Source organism: Theobroma cacao, chromosome 2, assembly GCF_053813885.1.
Source record: "Theobroma cacao isolate CCN51 chromosome 2, ASM5381388v1, whole genome shotgun sequence".
Classification (NCBI taxonomy): Eukaryota; Viridiplantae; Streptophyta; class Magnoliopsida; order Malvales; family Malvaceae; genus Theobroma; species Theobroma cacao.
In genome coordinates, this window is record NC_142640.1 from 15,419,370 (window position 1) to 15,441,733 (window position 22,364).

A 22,364-nucleotide genomic window follows, 5' to 3' on the forward strand; every position below is an offset into this window, starting at 1 on the left:
CAATGGGGATTGTAATGCTTGTATGGTAAAGCCTGGCAAGCGAAGGAGTATGCGAAGAGGCTTATTTTCAGTCCCCTGAAAGAGTCATTTCAACTATTACCCTCATATTTTTATGTTGGAACAAGAAAATCTCGGCACAGTCATTGTAGTGGCCACTGATGAGGCAAAAAGATTCAAATATTGTTTTTGGCTATACAGGGCTTGTATTCGAGAGTTTAGGGATACAATGCATCCTATGGTTGCAATTGATGCGACACATATGAAAGGCAGGTTCAAGGGTGTTTTCTTTGTCGCTGTATGCAAAAATGCGAACGAGTGTGTATATCCAGTTGCGTTTGGCATTGGCCATGTTGAGGACAAAGGCTCGTGGACAGTTTCTTAGCAAGCTGCATGATGCAGTTGATTGTCCTGAAAACACTATGTTCATTTCTGATCAGTATCTTGACATTAAGAAAGCAATCCAAAATGCATACCCAAAAATGTACCACTGATTATGCGGTTACCACTTGAAGAAAAAATTTAAAAACAAGTTTAAGCGCGACGACATTTCTATAATTTTCACCCTTACTCGAGATTGCTATAAGGTTTTTAATTTCAACAGACATATGAACCAGCTCAAGTAGATTCACACGGGAGCCCATGCTGACCTTATGAGAATAGGCCTTGAGAGATGAGCATGTGCACGTTCACCGGCAAGGAGATACCAACTCATGACATCCAATATTGCGGAATGTGTTAACTCATGCTTGAAGCATGCAAGACACATGCCAATCTTTGTTTTGGTCGAGTTCAACAGAGACATGTTCTAGCGTTGGTTCCATGACTGGTACGAGGAGGCCGTCAAGGTGACCATGCCCCTTAGCCCTTGGGTTGCTAGGCAGTTGAGCAAACGGTTCAATGATGCACATTGCTTTGTAGTTGAACCTATTAATCGAATGGAGTTCAAAGTTAAAGACGGGAAGATGGATAGACTTGTAAACCTATCCAAGAAGACGTGTTCATGTTGTGAGTTCCAAATAGATTTATTGCCATACAGCCATGCCTTTGCAACAATAAGGTTACAATATCTTTATTTCTTATTTGAACCTTAATTGACATAGCATTTACATTGTGCTTGAACATTGAGTTCATTGTATTTTTCAGTAAATGCAAACGTGAAGCTGTTGAATTCTACGTTGATTACTACAAAACAACCGTTTTGATGGAAGGTTATGCGGGGTCCATTCGCTCGATAGGGCATCCTAGTGAGTGGGACACCCCCCCTCATGTGAAACAATTTGTCGTGTTGCCATCACCTTGGCGAGGCCAAGCGAGAAATCCTAGGAGGAGAAGGATTCCATCGGCTGGTAAAGGCAGTTGAGCATGGAGATGTTCGCAATACAAGAGTCATGAGCATAATAAATAGAATTGCCCATCCCCATTTGCAGTTCCATCCACAAATCTGGCACCTCCACAAGTTCGACGACCAAAAACATGTTCAAGTTGCAGACAAATCGGTCACACATGCAATAACTGTCCAATACGAAGGACAATGTCTGAAAACGTAGGGTGTCTTGTGGATAAAGATAGCTTGCCGGCCTAACTAAATGTGTGAGCCATGTGCAATACCTTTCTGACAATTTCCTCTTGCAGTTTCTTACATTCATTCATATTTTGTGTTTGTCAGTTTCTTCTTGTAGATGAGTCTTTTTTTTTATTAATTTTGTAGATATATTATTTGATTATTCATTTCATTTTGTCGATAGTTTTGAGTAGTGAATAGACTTGCGAAGTCCTTTTACTGTTCGTGTAGATTATTATTGATGTGCTTATTAATAAGCCAAATATTTAAGTGTAAAAGATTTAGGGTGTTGAAAATGTTTGGAAAATATATATACATATTTTTTACTTGATTATTTAATTGTAGAATATGTAAATTAATTTATCATTTTGGCAAAAATTAAGTTTGAATCTCCTTTTAGAAAAAAGAAATTTGTAAAAATTTCATATATGATGTAAAATTTAGATGAATAACTTGTATTACGTTCAAATAAAATAATATAAAATGACTAAATAATTTCTTTCTTCTACTATTTATAATAGTAAAGAAACTGTTTTTGTCACGACCCGAAACCTCCCTTGGGCCCATGACAACCGCCGCAACGTCCCGATTGACACTCATTACCCGAAATGCCAACCGGAACCCCTCAAGGCTTACATATCAGTTTCTTTCATTTCCTGTGAGTAATCGTTGTTAAACATTCTATTTTAAACAATTATCGATCGTTTTCGGCTCAAATAAATCCAAAGATAATTTATTTTTTTTATTTTTTTTAAAGGATTTATAAACAAATATCACTATTCAAAATATTGATTAAAATATAGCATTTTTATATAAAACAATATTTATAGAAACACGTTTAAGAAATCTTTTGTAATGTGTAAGTAAAATAAATTCATACATACAAAAATTTACTAAGTTATAATGTACAATAATGGTTACAATGACAAGTGGCCCAAAATACACCCAGTGGTTGTGCTAGAAACCTACTGTCTGTGTGGTAGAGATGTCAACTGGAATCCTCAATAAAATAAGGTATCTACAAGCTACCACAGACCTGAAATGTTTGGAAAGGAGGTGGGTGAGATTTTTGCAATCCCAATGAGTAAACAAACATTATCATAAATATCTAAAAGCGAGTAAAATGGAGGCAAGTTTAAACAACAAATTACGAACCATTTCATAATATTTTCAATTTATTTCTTAAACCATAAAATATTTGTAATTTATCAAAACAGTTGTTAAGGCTTATGTCTTTTATTAAAAACAAGGCTCAAGCCAAAACTAATCCTCGGAGATACCTTGGTCGAGGCATTTAACCGAGTCCGCCAAGGTTGTTATAACATTTACATGTGAAACACATTTTTATTTTTAAAACAAGTCGTTCCTTAGCGTTGGCCGAGTTACACATTCACATGGGGGTTCGACGTGAAGTGAGCTCTGATACTACCCCAGGAGTTACCCTCCTCGCCTCTACAATCGAAGTAACTATATAAACGGGTTTACCGTGCCTCTCTAATAGGCAGTCCACGAAAACCCGTCACTGCAGTGACTAACCCATCAATTTTAATAAAATTTCGACAGTATAACGTGGCTTTTATTTATTTATCCAGCCTGCATAATAAAAACAACTTACATAAATTTTCCAATACACTTACAAAATATAGCCACATATACTCATATCTCATAAGCCATTCATAGGAAAATATATAATTTTTAAGACAGTTAACAGCCTCCAATTACTCAATTTCATAATCAACACAATACATCTTTATTTGTCACATTTATTTCTAAAACATCAAAAATCCCGTTTTAATCTCGTTTTCATTTCATAAAATATATAAAGAGCATTTAAAAATAAACTCTAGATAATTTACAATAATAATAAGTTTACTCACCATTTGTACAAACTAAAAGCTTTCTAGGTGCCCCGATAACTACTCGTCGGGTACGATTTCCTTGCCTTTACCGGAAGGCTCTTCTCCTAGACACATTGCAAAAATTTACTCAATTCATCACATTAATGCTAAATCACTATATATTTGACTTAAATCCGATACTAATGCATGGTATGAAATGCAATAGCAAAAAACGGCTTAAACGCGGTATTAACCTATTTTTAGCACTTTACCAGATAAATTGCTAACGCGCTCCATTTTAGCTCTAAATTATCCCATTTTCTCTCTGACATTTCTAACCATTAATTATCAGCCAATATTCCTCTAAAATCACCAAAATCAGCTCACTCTCTTCCTTGGAAAATTCGGCCAAAAATGGGACATTAACTCGGTTAATTTTCCACTTTGTTTTTCTATCACATTTAACCATTTTTCATGATTTTCTCTTCATTTATCTTAGAATAAAAATCAGATTATCATCATTTTACCTCATTGCAGATTCAGCCAAGGGTGGGTATTGTGAAAATTTAATGCTTTCTTGCCCAATTTAATTTCTAAACACATTTAACTAACTAAAATTATCAATTTAACTAAAAATCAAAACCTAAAAATTTCAATTTCTCCCCCCTTGAAATTCGGCCAGCCCTTGATGTCACTTTTAGATCTCTCTCCTCAAGCATGCTAAATGGAAACAAAGGCATAGGAAAGGTAGAAATCAAGCTAAAGTCGAAAAATCTTACCGTTAGACTCGTAAACGGGCGAAAAACGCGAATTCCCCTTTGAATTTTTCTAGTTTCGCTTTGTTTTCTTTCTTTTCTTCCTTTCCTCTCTGTTTCCTCTCTTGTTCCTCCTTATGGCCGGCCATCACTTAAAATGGGGTTTAAATGGGCTGACTTTTCATTAAAATAATATTAAACCATTAAAAAAATGTCGTGTGTCACTTTCCCATTGGTCCGTTTTAAAAATTTCGTCCATTTGTTTTCAAATTTTCACCATACACTTGTCCCACATATCTATAGATTAGATAAATTTCTCAGACTTATCCAAAGTCTTGGTGGAGTAATTTTTGAAATTTACACTTTTGCCCCTGTAAAAGTCAAAAATTACATTTTTGCCCCAAAAACTGAAAAATTGCCCATAGACATATTTTTCATCCCTTATACTCATGCCATTCTCCAATTTGTCAAATGTGATCTAAATTCTCTCAAAATCTCAAATTTTGTCCACGGGTGGAAAAGTTACGATTTTGCCCCTGAACATCAAAATTTTCAATTTTTCCACAAATGAACCCTCAAATTTTGAACAATCATTTTTAGTCATTCCTTGACTATAAAATATTAAATTTCATCATACGATTCCTATTTCAACTAGTTCGAGGTTAAATCAATTTAAGTGTACCGTTAGGTACAATATCGGGTTTCGTCTATTCTTAGGGACTTTCTTAGCATAATAACACGCTACTCAGTGCATGTATGTTATGACATGTATTTATAGAGTCGGATTTTACAGTTTTATTTAACTTCATTTTTTAGTTAAGCTAAAGTAAAATAAGGAAAAAATGTGTTGATTTAGTGTTTTCTGATTTAAAAATTGAAAAACAGAGATATGGAGTTATCGATGATTATAAAATTAAAATTAATTCCTCATTCTAACTTACTTAATTTTGACATGACAAACCTCTTATTACAACCATAGAATCTGAGTTCCACGCTTGCAATTATTTATTCATTTTTTATGTTTTCATTTTGTTGAATATTTTAAGTTATATTTTTTAAGTTGAAATTTCCTAGATTAAAGACTGTATTCATGGTTGATAAAGTTAAATATAATTGTTAATATTGATTCCATCTTATGTCATTAATATTTTTTTGGGGTGGTTTCGAAATGAATAATTTAAATTTCTTTCAATTTAAGCCCTGTACCGTTAATTTTTATCCACTTTAGTCCCTTTTTTCCTTGGTGGGAAAATTTGATCTTCAGTTCGAGGACTAAATTGAACTAAATGAGAGAGTACAGGGACTGCCTCGATCTTTTTGACCTCTTGTTAGCCACATGCTATAATTTGTAAATGTCAATGACATCTTCTGGTGACACGCTGAGTGGAAGCAGATTTATGGCATGACACGTTGACTTCTTCAGTATTGTATGGTGACACGCCACGCCCCAATTGTCATATGTCGGTGTCATTTTTTGGTGACACGTTGAGTGGTAGCAGATTTATGGCGTAACACGCTGAGTGCAAGCAGATTTATGGCGTGACACGCTGTGTGGTAGCAAATTTATGGTGTGACATGCTAAGTGGAAGTAGATTTATGGCATGACACTTTGAGTGGTAACGGAGTGAAAATCTGAGTGCAAGCAGATTTTTTACGTGAAACGTTGAGTGCAAGCAGATTTTTGGCATGACACGCTGAGTGTAAGCAGATTTATGGCGCGACACTCTAAGTGGTAGCAGATTTATAGGGTGACACGTTGAGTGTAAGCAGATTTTTGGCATGACACACTGAGTGCAAGCAGATTTTTGGCTTGTCATACTGACTTGTTGCAGTATTCAGGGGTGACACGCCATGCCCCAATGGGGTGACATGCCACGTGGTTGTAGTATTAATTTAAATTTACATAAGCTTTTCAGATTTATAGGCATTGTGTTTAAATTGGAAAATGAATGTATAAAATGTACAAATACTAAAATTAATAAAATTAATTGTATTTACAAAAAATGTACATACAACTCTAGATATGTTTAGGGTTCGTTCTCACAATTGTTGAAAAAAAATTTCTAGAACGTATTGGCGATGCATATTAGCAATCATATTCTGCTTAACTTTGATTGGTTTCGATTGCAAAATATCGTCAATGTACCCTATGGTGAACATACTGTAGCTAACACTATCATTCTGCCGATGCACTTTAGCTTTTGACAAATGAATTTTCAATGGCATTAGCATCGAATCTCATGTCTTTCGACTCGTTTTGTGGAAATAACTAGCTTTGTGGCAGATGATTGGGATCATTGTCATAAGGGGTGTCATTTGAGCCACACGCACATTGTTATCCTTAGCATCTGAAGTTCTTGCGGAGTCCACCACCTTGATTGTCCACCTGACCAAGTTGATCTTCGCAACCACCCAATGCCCACCCACATTGCAAGGTGCGAGGATGAAATCGACATCTTCCCATTTTTTACTGTATATTGGCCTCTTACCCTTCACCTTTCAATTGAAAATGCGGTGTAGAGCATATGGATGGTGTCTTGTGAAACATGTATACATTATCTTACACTTTATGCAATCAAAAACTTTATTATTTTCAGAATTGAAAAATTTACAAATAAACTTACGAAGAATATCGTATCAACCACGTATGCACGACTGTTGTACAGTTTCAACTTTGGCCCTGTCATTCGCTTACAGAGTATGCTGAGGCATGCGTCTATTTGTTCACTTGTCATTTCCTCTTTGGGATCCTCTAACGTTGTGAAAATGTCAGCCTCTTGATCCCCTAAGATCTCGACGTTACGCCTACACATGTAACAGAATGAATTTCAAAAGGCTTGGTGGATTAATATTTCATTCAAAAACAATATTTACAATGTTATTTATGAGCTTATCTCACACACTTGTCTTTATTGAAAGCTTTGTACCCTTCCACCATTGAGTTATTAACATCCCGATAGCTCACTGACAGATTAACATACGGGCTTGCCATGTATTTGCTGACCATTTTGACCCGTGCCCTTTCAGTTGGGTCTGAAATCAGTGCTTCAAGATGATGGACATCAGACAACTCTAGTAAAGACACCCATGACGCGCTGCCTTTAGGAGTGCTCTGATGAAGATGGTCCCCTTCAGCCAGAACTAATGCAAGGTTCCGATCCCCTCATGCTATTGCCTTGACTACTGCATCGGCCTTAGGAAGATGGTCCTTTTTAGCCTCACCTAAGTGAAGGTCCCCTTTCCCTCCCAAAGATGCATCGATAATCGAATCGGCCTCAAGAACATGGTCTTCTTCAGCATCATCTGATTGAAAGGTGACATCCCCTACCACAGCATCATTGACATAAGTTACATTCTCTTCGTCAACAGCAATAACATCATGGTGAATGTGAACACTAAGTTTATCACGCTGCCCATCATTAGCATCATCGTGGTCATCACCAATATCGCGCAATGAAGCATCGCCCTACAGAATAAGACAAATGGGAAAATCCATTAGCTCATAAAATACCATAAACCATAAACTGAGAATAAAAAATAAGACTACACCTGCTAAATGTAAATGTCATGACCCAAATTTCGGGCCATGACCGGCTCATGGGTCCAATGGACGTAATCCACTAAACCCAAGCAAGCCTATTATTTATCTTACTCATCATACCATCAAATATTGTTAAGTCACAAATTATAACTTTAAACCAAAATAGTAATATACATTGCCAACTTGTACTGGCATTACTCATTTAAAATATACATACATTACCTACAACATGTATTTTAATAATTTACATCAAGTTTGTCTATACATAACAAAATAATATTCGACTTCCAGCGAAGTGACTCAGATGAATATACAGTTATTTAATGCCGAGACACCTACCAAAAGATGGACACAGGTCTACAAGGACACCTCGTCCTAGTTACCGGCTGCCTCGTGATCTGAAAACATGAATTTGAAAACGGTGAGTATAAACTCAGTGAGTGAACAAGGAAAGGAACAAGCAACAACAAAGGAAAATTTAAAATCATGATGCACTTGTTTCAAAACAATGCAATTTGGTTCATTCCTAATAAAACCCCTTATCGAGCCCTTAAGTGATTAATCATTTGAAAATTATGAACCCATACATAGCTAATCATTTGAAGAATGAAAGCTTCAATATTGCACAAGCAAGTCAAATACAACAACAAATTTTTGTTGCAACGACGTTGGAATTTAGTTATTAACTGAACGAGGGTTTCTCAACTGGCTGAGGGTTTCTCACTAAACCTCCTCATTTAAACTTAACTCTTTTAATCCTTAATGTTGGAAGTCCATGCTCCCATATGGTAGAAAAGAAGTGAAAGATAGGACAGTAATTGGACAAGATAAGAGACCAAAACAGAAAGTTTTTCGCTGCAGCGAGATTCAATCTCGCTACAGCGAAATTTCAACCTAAAAACAGAATGTTTCTCGTTGCAGCGAGATTAAATCTCGCTGCAGCGAAATTACAACCCAGAAAACAGAAAGTTTCTCGTTGCAGCGAGAAGCTACAGTGTCATTCTCGCTGTAGCGAAAATGCATCCTCGCTACAATGAGTTTTCGGCCAGTGTACCTCTCCAAATCTGAGAGTTTCTCGCTGCAGCGAAATACAGAGCATCAATGCAAAATTTACCTTTCTCTCAAAGGAAAAACCACCCTGCCAAAAGGTCCAAACCAACATGAAAACACATAACAATTTTTCAAGGTTTAACGTGTCAAGTTTCACATGCATTACAACCATAACCCATTATCCATCAATTTCCTATATCACACATATTTACATATATATATATACTTATATACCCATCATCATCATCACACCATCTCATCATCATCATCACCAGCTCATGCGCACTCCCTACTCGCACATGGCTGGGTCATCACCGGGTTATGCGCACTCCCTACTCGCACATAATCGGGTCATCCTCGATTTATGTGCACTCCCTACTTGCACATAGCCGAGTCAATACAATTACACAACATTATACTCAAGCATATATGTATATTAACATAATGTAGCCACATAGAAATCTATAATAATCACATTTCATAACATAAACCTTTTCTCAAAAAGCTTGTTCCCAAGGCATTCATTTTCATGAAAAATTGTATAAAGTCATTCAAACACTTTGTCAAATCCATCATATTCCCAAAATCAGTTTTGAAGGTAGTCCACTCACCAATTGATTATAGAACCTTTAGTTAACTCAAATTCCCCTAATGATCCAATTGGAATGATGGTGCTTCCTTAAAAACCTAGGATCACATTAACATAAACAATAGATCAGTTTACACACTATGAACTTTAAAAGCTATCTCTTAGTTAGTTTTCAATTGCCACTTTAAATGGCTATCTATGTTCACTATCTTAATCACTAAAAAGTAATGAACATACTAAACAATAAAACAGCTCATAAATCAAAATTACTAGCCATTTTCTACAGCTAAAAATCAAACTTGGTGCATCATTCACCCTAAGGTTCCTTTGTAGTTGGATTCTCTTCCAATAGCTTTCAAATCAATGGAGTGATTCTCTCTTTCTCTCTCTAGAATGCCCAAATAGTGAGAGAAAGTATGAAAACAAGATATTTCAAGGTTTTTGAAGTGAGAAGATGAAATAGCACAAGGGTTTATGGAAGGGTGCACCAAAAGCATGAAAATTGGAGCTAGAGAAAGAAAGTTGTGGAAGTTTGAAAATCAAGCTTCCATGGAGTTTGAAAAAACGTGAGAGAGGAGAAGGGAAGAAGAAGACCAGCTGCTAGAAAATTCAAGAAGTTGCTGGAAATTCAAGGTATTTATAGGCAATCTTATCTTTTCCTTTAAAATTACGAAAATGCCCTTCCACCAATTAACTTACTTTCCTCCAATCTTTTATGCAATCTTTTTGCTCTTTTAACACTGGGATAATATCCATAATGGTCTGAACATGCTCGAGTTCATAAAAACTTAAAATTTTAACCCGAGGTAAAAAATGACCATTTTGCCCCTATAATGAAAATTACTGAAACTTTTAGTTTTCTTCGTGTTTTCATCAGCACACATCATTTATACTGTCTTAGGCCTATTTAGGCCTTAAAATATCATAAAACTTTCTTCTGGAAGCTTATTAGAGAAAATGACGAAACTACCCCTAGCTCATATTATTACATCTATACTTAGTTACAAGCCTATAGAAGTGAAGGTATCATAGTAAACCACCAATATATGAGTGAAGATAGAATAACGTACTTGTGATTTCAGGCTGTCTAGAATCTAACGAATGATATGATCCTCCAACATCTGCATTGCGAGAGTCAATGACTGAATTAAAGCCTTCAGCTCCAACATGTCTTTTTCATGCCTGCGCATGATCCGTCGCAGCTGACGTTTCGTGACTACTCCATCATTGACACTTGTCGCATCGGTCAACTACAATAACATATATTATCATGTTATTCAATAATCATATATGTTCATTGTTGAACATTAACCGTTAGAACTTTAATATCCTTATCGGTGGCTCATTAGCACTGTGCGGTTGAGCAGGACCGATCGATCGTTGAGGAGTTGTCGTCCCCTCCATCAACTGTAATAACAGAAATTACTGTGTTACTCGATAAACATATGTGGAAATGTTAAACACAAACTGTTAGAACCGATCTTACTGACGGCTCATTAGCACTGTATGTTTGAAAATGACCTCTCGGTGGTTGTGGAGCTATCGTCGCATGGTCCAACTGCAAACAAAAATATGTTATTCAATAAACATATGTGGAAATGTTGAACACAAACCGTTAAAACTGATATTATCGACGGCTCATTAGCATTGTGCGTCTGAGAAAGACCTCTTGGTGGTTATGGAGTTATCGTTGCATGGTCCAATTGCAAATACATATATGTTATTCGATAATCACATATGGAATTGTTGAACACAAACTATTAAAATCGTCCTTACTGGCTGTTCACTACCATTACCATGGTTGTCCCTTTCCTCTATCAACTCGGGGGCCTACAGCTCATCGACTCCAATAGCGGTGGTGCGCCTCTGCTTCGTGGCACCAATGGTTATTTTCTGCTTCAAGTTTCTCCTCTTTTCCCTTGCACCTAAGCCCTAGTCTGCCCAATCCTCCATATGCTCTATTGGCACGTATTGGTGGCCCTCAGATAATGGGACATCGATGTCCACAGAATACTCCCGTCTGGCTTTATCCGGGGTGGGCTCCAAGGTCTTGACTGCCCATAACTACAAAATAGGGATTGTGATTAAATTTTAGGGAAAATTATTATGCAATTCACAACACAAATTAATAGCTATTCACGCACATGCTGAGATGACTCCAACTTCTCAACTGCCTTGTAGAAGTCTTTTGGCTTCTGATTGCATTTCTATTCGCACATATGTGGGTAGACATTGTCCTTCGGAGCAAAAAAGGCAACTCTCTTTTGCAAGGCTGGAATTGCCTTCATTGCCCAGAACTGTAAGTCAAATGTAACCATTATCAGACCGTAAATGATAAACGAGTGCAACCATAAATTATTATGTCAAAAGGAAAATGAAAAATGTTACGTGACAGTACCTATATCACCCACGCGAATCCGTAAATGTTGTAGCTTAAACGAGTATCATTCTGCAAGTTTAAGGCAAGCACTTCAAACCCCTTCAAAAGGTAGTCCAAGGTCAGCCTCCAAACATAGTGACCCTATGGGAAGACATTCCAAGCGTCGATGTCCTTCACTAATGACAAGAGCTAAGGCGTCACCCATCTACAGTAATCTTGACCAAATAAAATGTTATTCGTGATCAAGACGAGTGCCATCTTGGTCACGTCTCCTAGTTGCTAAAAGTTAGGTCCGTGAAACGTTTCAAGCAATGCCTGCAGCTTAACGCTCTACTTCCCGTTCCAATATCTCGCATGAATTCTATCCGCAACAATCTTGTACAGTTGTGTGAACACATCGGGCATTCGACCAAACTTTAGTCCGATGATAAGGCAGAATTCCTACTTTGATATGCTCACTTTGTTTTTGCCAATGGCAAATCATAGCACATGCTCCATTGAATCTGTCTCAGTGATTCGACAAATCATGATATTATGCAGGAGACCTGCGTAAAAGTAGCCTTGTGGATATACGTCCAGCAGCATTCCGAAACACGTACGCTTCATTGGATCGTACTGCCCTTTCTCTTAGAGAGTCTTGTTGATGTAATTCAGTTGCGACCACTTACAGTGGGTGTTCATAGAGACATTGAACGCCCACTTCTCCCTCGGCACAATAAGCAAACTGTCAAGATCTTCATATTATTTGGACTGCATCTGCAAAACATGGCACACATGCACGAGTGAGTTAACACATAATGTTCAACAAGGTATACTGAAGAAAGAAATAAATGTTGTTACACGCCACACATATCAAGTAAAATGTTATTACATGCCATGCATATCAAGTAAAATGTTGTTACACGCCATGCATATCAAGTCAAATTTTGTTACATGCCATGCATATCAAGTCAAATGTTGTTACATGCCATGCATATCAGGTAAAATGTTGTTACATGCCATGCGTATCAAGTCAAATATTGTTACACACCATGCGTATCAAGTGAAATGTTGTTACACGCCATGCATCTCAAGTCAAATGTTGCTACACGCCAACGTTAACACGCCAATCACTATAATTACTATCTCTTTACACGAACTAGCTTAAAATACCCATGGCGTGTGACACACTAATCAGTGTAATTACTAACTCGTTACACAAACTACCCTAAAATAACCAATGTTGTGACACGCTAAAAACCCCAAAAAGCAGTTAACCCACTGCACTCTAAATCAAATGTTGTAGTTCCTGTTACACGATATGTATATGCTGACCCTCTTCAAAATTTTGGTACGACCATAAAATCTAGAAGAAAATAGTTTAAACATAACAATTGCAAATAACATGAACATATCAAACAAACCAAGCAAAAATTTAACGAACAGAAGAAAGTTTTAATTTCAGACTGACTGACCTCTTCACTGATAACCGACATTGTTGCTGTGGTGGCGTTAAGCTTGCAAAGAATGAAGTCGAACACTCTGGTACTTTAGGGATTGAAGAATGAATCAAACTCTTTGAGTTCCTTCACACAGACATTTACGATTTTTGAAAAATATTTAATTAAAATGAAATGGCCTTATAATATTCATTTATTCATTTCATTCATTCGGTGGATGTCACGACCCAATTTCTCGGGCCATGACCGGCGCACGAGCTCAATGAGCATAGCTTACTAAGCCCAAGCAAGCCTATCCATTTACCTTTGCTTAACAAATTTATCATATCATGCATACACACACACACACCTTTTCTCGGGTGTGAATATAGCCAAAACACAATGGCATTATCGATAATAATATACATGCACTATACCAGTCATGTATTTAGCAATTTACATTGCATACGCATATTCACATTGTTAGATTGTATTCATAATACAAAATGACCCATGACTTTCAGCGGAGACATTTACAATAAAAGGGATTACTATCGAATGCCAGACACATACCCAGGAGATGCACTACGGGGACTCCTCGATCTAAGGTCCAACAGTCACCTGATCTGAAAACATGAATTTTTATAAAACGTGAGTACAATACTCAGTGAGTGAATATTAGAAGGGAACAAGTAATCTCAACCAGGAAATTTGATAATCATGATGCACTGATTGAAAATAAGGCCATTTTCATCTAACTACTATTCTAAACCCTTTTTCCCTTACCTAAAAATTTATTACGCATTCAAGGATTAAACATCCTTGAATTTACACCGATCCTTCTAGCAAAGTAGTAAAACTGACGGTTATTTACAAATCATCACACAATAAGGGTTTCACAACCCGTACGATTCATATATGCATATGTATCACGTACAATTTCATTCACCAATTATTCTATCAAGCAAGATAGCAAAATTAACGGTTTATCATAAACCGTCACAAACAAGGGTTTCACATACCACACAATCAAACATATATACACAAAGATATGAGCAATTATATACACCGCCAAGTCTTCACTATTCTTAGTGGTACAAAGAAATAACTATCAAAGTACTCGGTAAGGGGTATCACTCAATATCCCTCTTTACACACCTTTGAATTTTTAGGAAATTGTGGGCGTTACGTATCGCCGTCCCCACAACCTTTATCATTAAATCGGCATTGCACTTCCCACTCCGCACATGCACGGTCATAATTATCACATCCTTTGTCATTCAACTGGCATTGCACTTCCCACTCCGCACATGCACGGTCGTAATTATCACATCCTTTGTCATTCAACTGGCATTGCACTTCCCACTCCACACATGCTCGGTTGCATCAATTTAAGCATAATTTATTAATAATGCATATCAGCATAATACAAGGGTACACAGATTTAGTACACTTAATTTCACACAATTTCTCAATAATACATGTAGGCATCATACAGATATACACAGATGCATCGCAATCATATTTAACATCACAGAAATATTTTCACTAAAAGCTTGTTCCCGAGATTTATTTTTAAATGGGAATTAGATATAATCATTCACGCATTTCATTTCAACTTAATTAGAATTCCCAAATAAATTTTGAAATGCAAATTCACTCACAGGTGTCGAAAATCTGGATTCCAGGTGCACTCGGACTAATAGTCCTCAGGCGCAATTCCTTTGCCTTTTCCAAACTTCTCACTACCTTGTCAAATAACAAAGTCGAGGAATTTACTATATTGTCCCTAAATTGATATAAACTAATTTAAATTACTAATGCTTGATATGTAAATGGAAAAATACGTCCGATTACTGCTTAATCGCGGTATCGATTAAATTTGACCAAATCACCCGATTAATTGGCGATTATGTCCAAATCACCTCCAAATTAATCAATTTCTTCTCTAATACCTTAATTTACCACATACCATTTAAATAAAGCCAAATTTAGCATTAGAACCCTCACAGTTCCTTATAGAAAAATTTGATCATTTGGTGCACTAGCACCGAAATTTTTTCTACATAACCGTTTCACCTTAATCATCATTTTTCAAGCCATTTTCCTTGAAATAAAAACAATCCCCCATTGATATTCAGCCCTCATGGTTCGACCAACAAGGAACCCTAGAGAAATTGAATATTTCTTTTGTGTTTTTGTTCATAACCATGCTTAACTATCCCTAAATACTAACATAGTCTAAAATCAAATTATTCCAACAACAATTCCTCTTCCATACCCATTTTTCAGAATTGAATTCATCATGATAACTCAATATTCAACCATGAAAATCAAGAACAAAAGCATGGGTAAGTTAGGTATCAAGGAGAATTAAAGAAATTCTAACTTACCTAGCTTGTTTCCTTGATTTCTTCACTTTTTCTTTGAATTTTCACCTAGGTTTTCTTATTTTTCCCTTTGTTCTTCCTTTGTTCTTGTTGCTGGTTGCCTAGGCAGACTATGGTGAGAGAATTGGGGATTTAATGGGCTGATTTCTATAGAAAATAATAAAATAATCAAGCATGCCACGTGTCACAAGCTTATTGGCCCAATTTTTTTAACTTTTTGACTTTTTCTTCTTAATTTTCCACCACAAATATTCTGGTATTTATCCAATCCTACCAAAATTAAAATTCCTTGGTCTTGACAAGTGTTGGGGTGAAAAATTTACCGATTTGTCCTCGAGACAAAAAAATTACGATTTTACCCCTATACTCCGAAATGTACCGAAATCACATTATTTCTACTTTTCAACCTCAAATAACACTAATATTGATCAATATTAATCAATTGGGGCAAAAATCATTTTATAAAGATTCCCGTTTAGTCCTCTAGTAGCAAAATTACCATGTTGCCCTTGTGCTCCAAAAATACCGAGAATCACAATTTTTCACTGCTAAACATCATTTTATACTCCAATAATCGTAATTATATTTCATATAATTATTCTTGGCTATATGTGATCAAATCTTGGCTAGAAATCTCCATTTAATCATCAAATGGTAAAATGACCGTTTTGTCCATAATCGTAATTTTTCCTGATGGACTCCAAACTGGACCTTGAACTCCGAATCACTATTTTAAGCCATTCTGTGGGTTTCAAAATTTTCAATTTCCTCTTAGAATTTTTATTTGAACTAGTTCAAGGCTCGATTTAACTTAGTTGTACCACTCGGTACAATACCGTCTTTTAATCGAGCTTGACAGGGTCTCACAGTGGAAGTCCAATCGGTTTCCTCGTTAGTTGCCCGCTTCCTATTTCAAACCATGTTGTGTCACATATTCAAGTCATGTCATGTCACAAACTCTGAACCCTGTCGTGTCACAGATTCTCTCCATGGCATGTCACAAACTCTGAACCCTGCTGTGTCACAGATTCCCTCCATGGCGTGTCACAAACTCTGAACCCTGCCATGTCACAACCGTGTCACATATGCTCGCCATGTTGTCTCACATATTCTCACCATGGCGTGTCACACATATGCACACCATGGCGTGCCACATTCTCACACTAGCGTGTCACATATTCTCACCATGTCATCTCACATATTCCCTCCAAGTTGTGTCACATATTCTCACCCTGTCGTGTCACATATTCTCTCCATGGCATGTCACAAACTCTAAATCGTGCAGTGTCACAACCGTGTCACACATTCCCACCATGCCGTGTCACACATTCCCAACATGTCGTTTCACAAACTCTAAACCTTGCCGTGCCACCGCCATGTCACATATGGCTTGCTGTGGCATGACCATTTCATGCTTTGGATTCACATCTTTCTCCTTTCGATTCACCACCATATCAGGGATTTCTGGTTTCACATCATTCTCAAAGCTTTCGATTCATCACAATCGGTTCCTCGTTCGGTTTAATATCACTCTTCTCTTATTATTTGAATGCCATGTTTGAAATATTTGAAAAACCATCTCATGCAACATTATTTTGTTTTGCACAAGCTTTGTTGTCACGACCCGGTACTCCCATCGAGCCCGTGACAACCGATACGGTGTCTCGATAGACACTCATTACCCAGAATGTTAACCGAAACCCTGCAAGGCTTTAATATTAGTTTCTCATTTCCCCTGTGAGTAACCGTTGCCAAATATCATGTTCTAAAAGATTTTAAGCTATTTCCAACTTAAAACAATAAAAAAATGATTTCTAACTCATAGGGGCATTTTGGTCATTTTTTCTTAAAAATTTTAAAATCAGCTAAAAATATAGTATGTGAGTACAAAACACATAATTCATAATAAAAAATAAGCTTAAACGTCTTAAACCTTCATTTAAAATGAAATTATGATTATTTGGATATAATAAAAAAATATTCAATAAAATATTCTATTTTCTTAGAAAACAATTTTTATAAAGTTATTTGTAAGAAATTTTTCTAGCGCAAAAGCGAAATAAATTCATACATACTGTAATACAGATAGTCAAGGTATGTAATTTAATTTACAATGACACGTGGGCCCCGAAATGACAAAAGTGAACGAAGGCTGTGAACCTACGATTTTTTAAGAAGTAAAGCCAACTGTAGCCTTCGACGAAATCAGCTATCTACAACCTATTCTGAGCTTGAAATGGGTGGAAATGAGGGTGGTGAGATTATATAATCCCAGTGAGTAAACAAACACCATCCAAAATATCTAAAGTCGAGTAAATGGAGACGATTACAATATTCCATCTTAATATGTAATTCATAACATAAATATTCATTTCATTTAAATAATCAACATGGCTTATGAGTATCTTAAAAGCTTGGCTCTTGCCAAAATCATTCTCGAGAATACCTTGGCCGAGGTATCTAATCGAGTCTGCCAAGGCTGTTAAAAATTTCGTATACACGTAAACATACTTTTAGTTTGAAAAACACAGCCGTTCCTTGGCGTTAGCGGAGTTCATCATCACGAGGTGGTTCGGCGTGACGTGAACTCTAACCATACCTCAGGAGATACCCTACGTGCCTCTCCGACTGAGGTACGTATATAATCAGATTTTGTGCCCCTCTAATAGGTTGGTCCACAGAACCCGCCCACTGCAACAAGCTAAACCCACCATACAATAAAAATTTAACAGCATGACATGGCAATTTTATCATTATCCAGCCTATCAAGGTAAACAACAGTTTATACATTTTCAACACAAATACCATTTCAGCCATTCATGCCAATATTGCCATAAGCCAATCAATTAGAACCATAAATTCACAATACATCAAATGGTCTCCAATTACTCTATTTTCAAAGCCATCATTCAATTTCAAGACAATTTATAAAATCATTTCATTTAAATACATTTTGTTTATAAAACCTAAAAATTAACCATCTAAACTCATTTTCCATAACATTCACAAAATCGAATAAAAAGACCACTTTAGATAATTAAAATGATGATAAGGTTACTCACTATTTCGGGAGTCAAATTTTTATAGTACTCCGACTATCGATCCTCCAGTACAATTTCTTTGCCCTTATCGAAGGATTCACCACCTAAACATAATGTACAATCAAGCAATTTACCACATTGGTGCTAAACCGTTATAAAACTATATGGATGCATGAAATGGAATGCAAATTGTTCGGATTATCATCTAAACACGGTGTTCTACACAAATTCAATTGTGTACCTAAATAAAACGGTATTGGCCTAATTCGATCTATCACTCGATTAATTGGCCAATATGCCCAATTCAACTCCAATTAACTCCATTTTTCTTCCAATTCTCCAAACCATCAAACACAAGTCAAATAGCATAAAATTTAGTAAAATCATCTTCACATTTTCTCTTGGAAATTTCGGCCATGGTGGGTGCATCAACACTATGATTTTTCCTACTTGATTTTCTCACCATAATTCATCATTTCCTAACCAATTCACTTGAAATAAAATCAAATCCACCATCCACACTCTACATGGAAAATTCGGCCAATGATGGGTAATGGGAGGAAGTGAATTTTTCTTGTTGGCTTTTCATGCTACACATCACTAACTATCTAAAAACACTAAAATACATTGAAATATAATCAAATCAAGCATCAAACCCTCCCTCTAAGTGTTCGGCCAGCAAGGGATTCATCATGAAATCATGTGATTCAACCATGGAAAATGCAAAAGAATGTATGGGAAAGGTAGATCACAAGTCAAAATCAAGAAATTTTACCTTTAATTGCTTGATTATTGAAATCCACCAATTTTCTCTTGAATTTTCACTCTAGGGTTTTTGTTCTTTCTTTTCTTCCTTTGTTCTTGCTTTGGCCAGCCATAATGAAGAGAAATGGGCTGATTTTGTGCTAATTTATAAGGAAAATAATAAAGAAATAAAAGCTTGACACTTGTCACCTTACCATTGGTCCATTTTTTAAATTCTTAACTATTAAGCTTTTTTTCTCTACCACTTAAAATCCTTCAATTATCCATAATAATAATGGGTGAAATTCATGTTCTAGACAAGTGTTGGGTGGTGTAAAATTACAATTTTACCTCTGGGGTGGCAAAATGACTATTTTGCCCTTATCCTCGAAAAAACACTGAAATTAAAATTCTTCACTTCTCAAACTCAAATTATACTCCAAATGATCAATCTTAGTCAAAAATTTCATCCAACACTCACATCTTAACCTCGGGCGGCAAAATGATCATTTTTGCCCCTAGGTCATGAAAATTCTAATTTGACTCTAAATCGATCCTCGAACTCTGAATCACTATTTTAAGTCATTCTAGGGTTTTAAAATTCTCAATTTCATCTTAAAATCTCTATTTGGACTAGCTCGAGGCTTAATTCAACTTAGTTGCACCACTAGGTACACTACCGACTTTTGATGATTTTTCGGGGCTTTTCAAGTATGCAAGCATTCTGTCAATCACATGAATGACATGGTTAATATTTTATAAAGTTGGGCTTGACATTCGGAAAAAAAAATGAATGTTTTGCACAAAATTAGATGTTCGCAAATTCTTTGCATATTTATTTTTCCATTTTCCGCCCGTTTGAGACTGTGCATCAACGAAGATGTCTCATTAAGGGTATTTTTGTCTCAAAATCTATTATCGTTGCTAAAAATAGTTAAAATTATCTGGAGGCTTATTCCCAAAGGCACTTTATTTTTAAAGGCTAAAAAAATTTTTTCCCATTAGAAAATGTTTACCTTATAAATTTAGACAAGTGTGGGTTCCAAAAGGAATTTTGTGTGACAAGACTAACTTTCAAAGATCCAAAGCAATTTTGATACCAAAGATCAAATGAAAGATGTCTCTTGTAGGTGTGCTAGAGTAAGGAGGAACAATTCTTGAAGAATGAATGCTTTCTAGTCACACATAAAGGAAAATGGGTGATCTCTATGCCAAAAGCCTTTTGTTTGTTTAAATGAGAATTCTGATTGCGTATTTATTGAATGTTTGATTCATTAAGCTTGGTTTCTAAAATTGTTTGGTTTGTTTAAAAGAAAATTTTGGTTGCGTATTCTTGCTTGAATATTAAGTGTATAATTTTTTGAGCTTTATTGATAAATCTTGACTATGCAACTAGATTTGATATGATACATGCTATAAGTTGCAAGAAAGTATGAATCTAAAGATTGAGTATGTACTTTTATTTGATCTTGAATATATCATCATTCTTATTTTGAGAAAATTATTTTATCAAGATTACTTGATTATGGAAAATTATTTCTATAAAATTTTCTCATGTTTTGTGAAATTGTTTCCATACTACTTCTTTGAGGAAACATGATTTTTTAGCGTAATTTTGAAGCTTAAAAGGTTGGATAATGTGATAGAAATATGAGCATACTTGATGACATATACTCACACCTATTCAAATAACCTAAAATGAGGAAAATTGAGTTAAAAAAAAATTTATCCTTGATTTTGTTGTGCCTAACATAAGTTGACCATTTGAACAATCTTGATTTGCATTCTAGAACTTACTTGAATAGTTCAAGATGGTTGATAATGAGTTTGAAAATTTTGACTACTTTAATTGGTACTTTTAAAGCAAAATGAGCTTATATTAGAAAAATGTTGCCATCCTTAAGTTTATAATGATTTAGCAATTGGACAAGTTTGTTTCATGACGAAAATAGTTATTGACTTGTTCTTATTGGATGTGCATGATTGCTTGTAACTGGTCATAAGGGCATATTTTAGCATATGATTGTGAGATATTTGTAAATGACCCTTGACATATATAAACATGATTCATTATGCTTATTACACCTTTCATAAATCATTTAAAGCGTAATTAAACAAAATTATGTGATATTGAGCTCATGATTTTTCACAAAGCATGTCAAATCTTTAATGTTTCAAGTTGAAAAGTTTGTAAAAAAAAGATTAAATCTTTATTAATTGATTTTCTTGCAAAATCTTTTAATTCTCTTTGATTGAAATTGATTTATTGTTTTTGATGATGCAGCATCGTTGAGGAAAATTGATTTGATACCTGAATTGCATAAATCCCATTTTACTTGATATTGATCTCATGATTTATTGAATAGATTGAAAGAGCTTTCTCAAGCATAATCATGAGTATGATAATTTGACATTGATGATATTTTAAGCAAATGAACAAATCTTCTTGTAATGCTTGAGGCTACAATGATTTCAATGATATAAAACTTGAACAAGTGTTCCTTGTGTTGAAAATGCTATTATAACTTGTTCTTGTTACAAATGAATGCTTGAATGACTTCAAGAGAATTTTTGTCTATATGCTAGAAAAATGTTCAAAATGTGAAATTTGATGCTTATTATGCTTAAATGATGTTTAAAATGCTTGTACATTTTATAACTCATATTCATGTATTATGATGAAAATTGAAAATGCTTGAGCATATTAGAGACATGATTCTTCAAATGAGCATTTCAACTTTTTAGCACTTGTGAACAATAAGCAATAAAAGCCAAAATTTGAGTTCACATGTTTTTCTTGAAGAATCTTTGATCATACATGTCCAAAATGATGTTATAAACATGGTTGAAATGAAATTCTAAATTGTTCTCACACAAGTCTATATTTTGATATCATTGTACCTCAGAACATTGCATGTCTTGCATTTTTTTTTTTTGGCTTTTTAATGTGCAAGGATCAAGCATAGTTGACTCCTAAGCATAGCTAGTCAACTATTAGATGCACACAAAAAAATGCTGTTGGAATGATAAAAAGTCCACCCCTAAGGATATGTAGTT

The 22,364-nt window shown here is 35.5% G+C and overlaps 1 protein-coding gene and 1 non-coding gene across 2 annotated transcripts; both read left to right on the forward strand.

Moving 5' to 3' along the window:
* Positions 1-851: 851 nt before the first annotated feature.
* On the forward strand, positions 852-1,360 carry LOC108660653 (uncharacterized). The gene is made up of 2 exons (XM_018114905.1): positions 852-1,057; positions 1,144-1,360. The coding sequence occupies exons 1-2, from the start codon at positions 852-854 to the stop codon at positions 1,358-1,360; spliced, it is 423 nt and encodes a 140-aa protein (XP_017970394.1).
* A 3,691-nt stretch (positions 1,361-5,051) lies between these two features.
* On the forward strand, positions 5,052-5,148 carry LOC148764093 (small nucleolar RNA snoR8a). Its single transcript, XR_016024966.1, has one exon. It is a non-coding gene; the product is annotated as a small nucleolar RNA snoR8a (small nucleolar RNA).
* The last annotated feature ends 17,216 nt before the right edge of the window (positions 5,149-22,364 follow it).

Bases quoted from the DNA above. Each gene is read 5' to 3' on its own strand.
- LOC108660653 (XM_018114905.1), top strand. From the start codon at position 852: ATGCCCCTTAGCCCTTGGGTTGCTAGGCAGTTGAGCAAACGGTTCAAT. The intron at 1,058-1,143 runs GTTACAATATCT...TGTATTTTTCAG, and splicing joins CATGCCTTTGCAACAATAAG to TAAATGCAAACGTGAAGCTG.